At 42.4% G+C, this 2,892-nt stretch overlaps 1 protein-coding gene across 1 annotated transcript in view; it reads right to left on the bottom strand.

Annotated features, from left to right (window-relative positions):
* Nucleotides 1-925: 925 nt before the first annotated feature.
* LOC103607711 (clavesin-1) overlaps nt 926-2,892 on the bottom strand; it is a gene marked incomplete at its 5' end in the record, with an annotated part of 81,577 nt that continues 79,610 nt past the window's right edge. The window contains one exon of the mRNA XM_008592184.1: nt 926-1,165. Coding sequence (XP_008590406.1) covers nt 926-1,165 — 240 coding nt within the window. The remainder of the gene's footprint in view (nt 1,166-2,892) is intronic.

The raw sequence follows: 2,892 nt of genomic DNA, 5'->3' as shown, positions 1-2,892 counted from the left end.
TGTATGGAACACAGAATGAGAGGGTCCACCCCAGCCTGGTGACAGTGGTTACCTTTGGGGACGAATTGGGTGTGAGATTGGGGATGGTGGATGAAGGGGATTTTAGCCTTAAAAATAAGATTTTAACTTTTATAATAAGAAAATACTCATATATTATTTGTATACCCATTTAAAAAACTAGCTCTCTTCCATGGCACTCCATTAAATACAATACACAACAGACTTCACCACCTGTGTCCCACTGTCTTTGGAACTTTACTCCTGTCCACTCCCATCCCCTACCCTTGCACACCTATTTGCCACTCCAAATCATTCGGTCACTCTGATGACTTCATGCCTGTCTGTCCCCTCTGCTTGGAACGCTGTTTCCCTTTCCTAAGCCTGAGTTGTTGATCTTTCTCCTTCGGAGCTCAGATTGAATGTCACTGCTTTATAAATACATTGCAAAAAGCCTTACTTGGAAGATTTTCCTGATGCGCACTTCTCTGTTCTTTAGATTTCTTATTCGTGTTTGTACCCCTGGTCCCTAATCAGTGCTGCAGCCAAGTAAATGCTCAATAAGTGGTTCCAAGTGGATGGATGATGGGACGTTTTTCAGCAGGTTGCTTTTCCATCTAGTGTATCTCAAAGGTCCACCACTGCATTCTGTGTGTGTTAACAGGCTCCCAGGAGACCAGGGCTGAAACCATGACATGTGCGAGGTCCTAGCCTCACACTCATTCCTTTAATACAACAGGAACAACTATATTTCTGGACCAGCCAAGCCCCATTTGCTTTCAATTCTAGTGAAATCTGCTGAGAATGTATTGCAACTTATTTTACTCAAGTTCTGTACCCATAAAGGTCTTCAATTACTTAACCCATAATAGGCCCAAGTCAAAAATGTTTAATGACCTCTGACTGGGAGGCTCTGATGACCCAGGCCTTACCTTTTCATCGGCTTGGGTGAGCACTCTCTCTCCAGGTTGGAGGACGTGTGTTTCACGTGCATCGCATTATAGGAAGTGTGAGTATAGTCATTTTCATCGCTGTAGTCGGGACCGAGCAACGTCCGGGCCCAAGTTCCCATGTCATAAGGAGGAAGTGTTCCTCCAAATTCAGAGGGCAAAAATTCAGGGTGTATTAGCTGGTGAAGGCTGTTTAAATTGTTTCCATGCAGGAAAATCTATAAAGAAAAAAATAATTAGCAATAAAAAATCCTAAACATCTGATCAAGTATTTAATCTAATACACAATGTAGCAATGACAAATTGGATGCACTGCTGGTGATCATGGTATTTAAAGAGGCATTCATTTTTGTGTCAGTGGCTTGGTCTTCATACAATGTTAATTTATTGCTCAGGAAAAGGGATGAATTAATAGTCGTTAAAAATGAGGTTTAAGAACAGATTGGGTATTATTTGGCCATGGCCCAAATTTACACATACAGTCATCTCACATCCCTACTGATGAACGGAGCATTGGTGCTGACCGTCTGCAGCCCCAACCCTGCCTGTGCAAACCTCAGATGCTGCCTTTCCCCACACTCTCTACCTCCCGCAGTCCTCCCCGTCATTCCTTGCCTGGACCAGGTTGCAGCTTCTTCCTAACCTGTCCCAGGTGCACCTGCCCATTCTGGTTCTCCCCATCCACTCCAATGAACTCTTCAATATCTGCTGACTGCTGTTTTTTTCTGTGTTTGTTTATATCTTGTGCCCCCCCCCCCCAGGGAGAGATTACCTAGGGAAAGACATGGCGTTCTCTTATTCCTTTAATACACCCCTTAGCTCTCGGGTTGGTGTAGGCACAAGGTAGAAGCTCAATCAGTTCTTATTCAATGGAATTGAAAACTGTGGCCCGAGCATGTATTGTGGGCTATTTTTGCAGCAATTTTCCATTTTTTGTCTGGATTGAGCACTAATACCCAAAGAAGTTTACATCTTCTGAGAATATGGTGGATAATGATGGAAACTGGTCAAATGGGGAGAAAACACCCCCAAATTACAATTACTTTCAGACAAATTCACAAAGTGGGTAAGCCATAAGTAGATAATTATCACTGAGTGCAATTTAAGAACTGACTCTGAAAGTTGATTTAAAGTGCGTTTGTGTAATGACATAGGTTCCCACGCTTCTTCATATAGCAGGTATGAAGTAACTTTGTGTAGTGTGTAAGTGACACATGATTAACCACATGTAACACATAAGTTGCACCCAAGTATAGGACTGTACACGCATGCATGCACGCACATACACTCATACCACAGTGAACCATGATGAAATATAAATGTGATTTAAAAAACTTAAATATAGGACCTCAGTCATAAACACTTGCTACCTTTTTCTATTGTACTGATTTTAACTTATGATGTAATGACATCATTTAAAAAAGAAGGGAAAAAGAAACTAAGTGCTAATTCTCCAGAAGAATACTGCAGCGCTTCAGAAAACAATGTACATTTTCTGACGTTGAAGTTGGGTATGACCAAATTTTCATAAAAATGCTTTCTTTTCAAGAAATTCACTTATTCTGGCTTTTACAAAACTCAGAGGGTGCAGTAGTATTTGAAGCAGGCTAGAACTAAATACTGTTTCTGGTGCTTGGAGCAAAGATTTGTACCCACCCACCCAGCATGTCCAGTTCTTAAAGCACAAGGGGTGCTGTTGAAGCTGGTCTTCCCTTCTGCATGTCCTGTGGGACAGAGGAACACAGAGGTGGGAGGCTGGATCCTTCACCTGTCAGAGTCTGTCCTATGCCCAAAGCTTTAGAAATTCTCTTCTATGGCACAGCAGCAAATCTCCATTGTGGGAGGAATTCCCACTGGCTTCATCCTGAGAAGAAGATGAAGGCACTGGGAAGTCTGAACCCATATTGTAAACAGTCTAGAATACTTCGCTGGCCTCAGCACGATC

The sequence above is a fragment of the Galeopterus variegatus genome, unplaced genomic scaffold (assembly GCF_000696425.1).
Source record: "Galeopterus variegatus unplaced genomic scaffold, G_variegatus-3.0.2 Scaffold7644, whole genome shotgun sequence".
NCBI classification, from domain to species: domain Eukaryota; kingdom Metazoa; phylum Chordata; class Mammalia; order Dermoptera; family Cynocephalidae; genus Galeopterus; species Galeopterus variegatus.
This window is presented reverse-complemented; position numbering and strand designations above follow the sequence as displayed.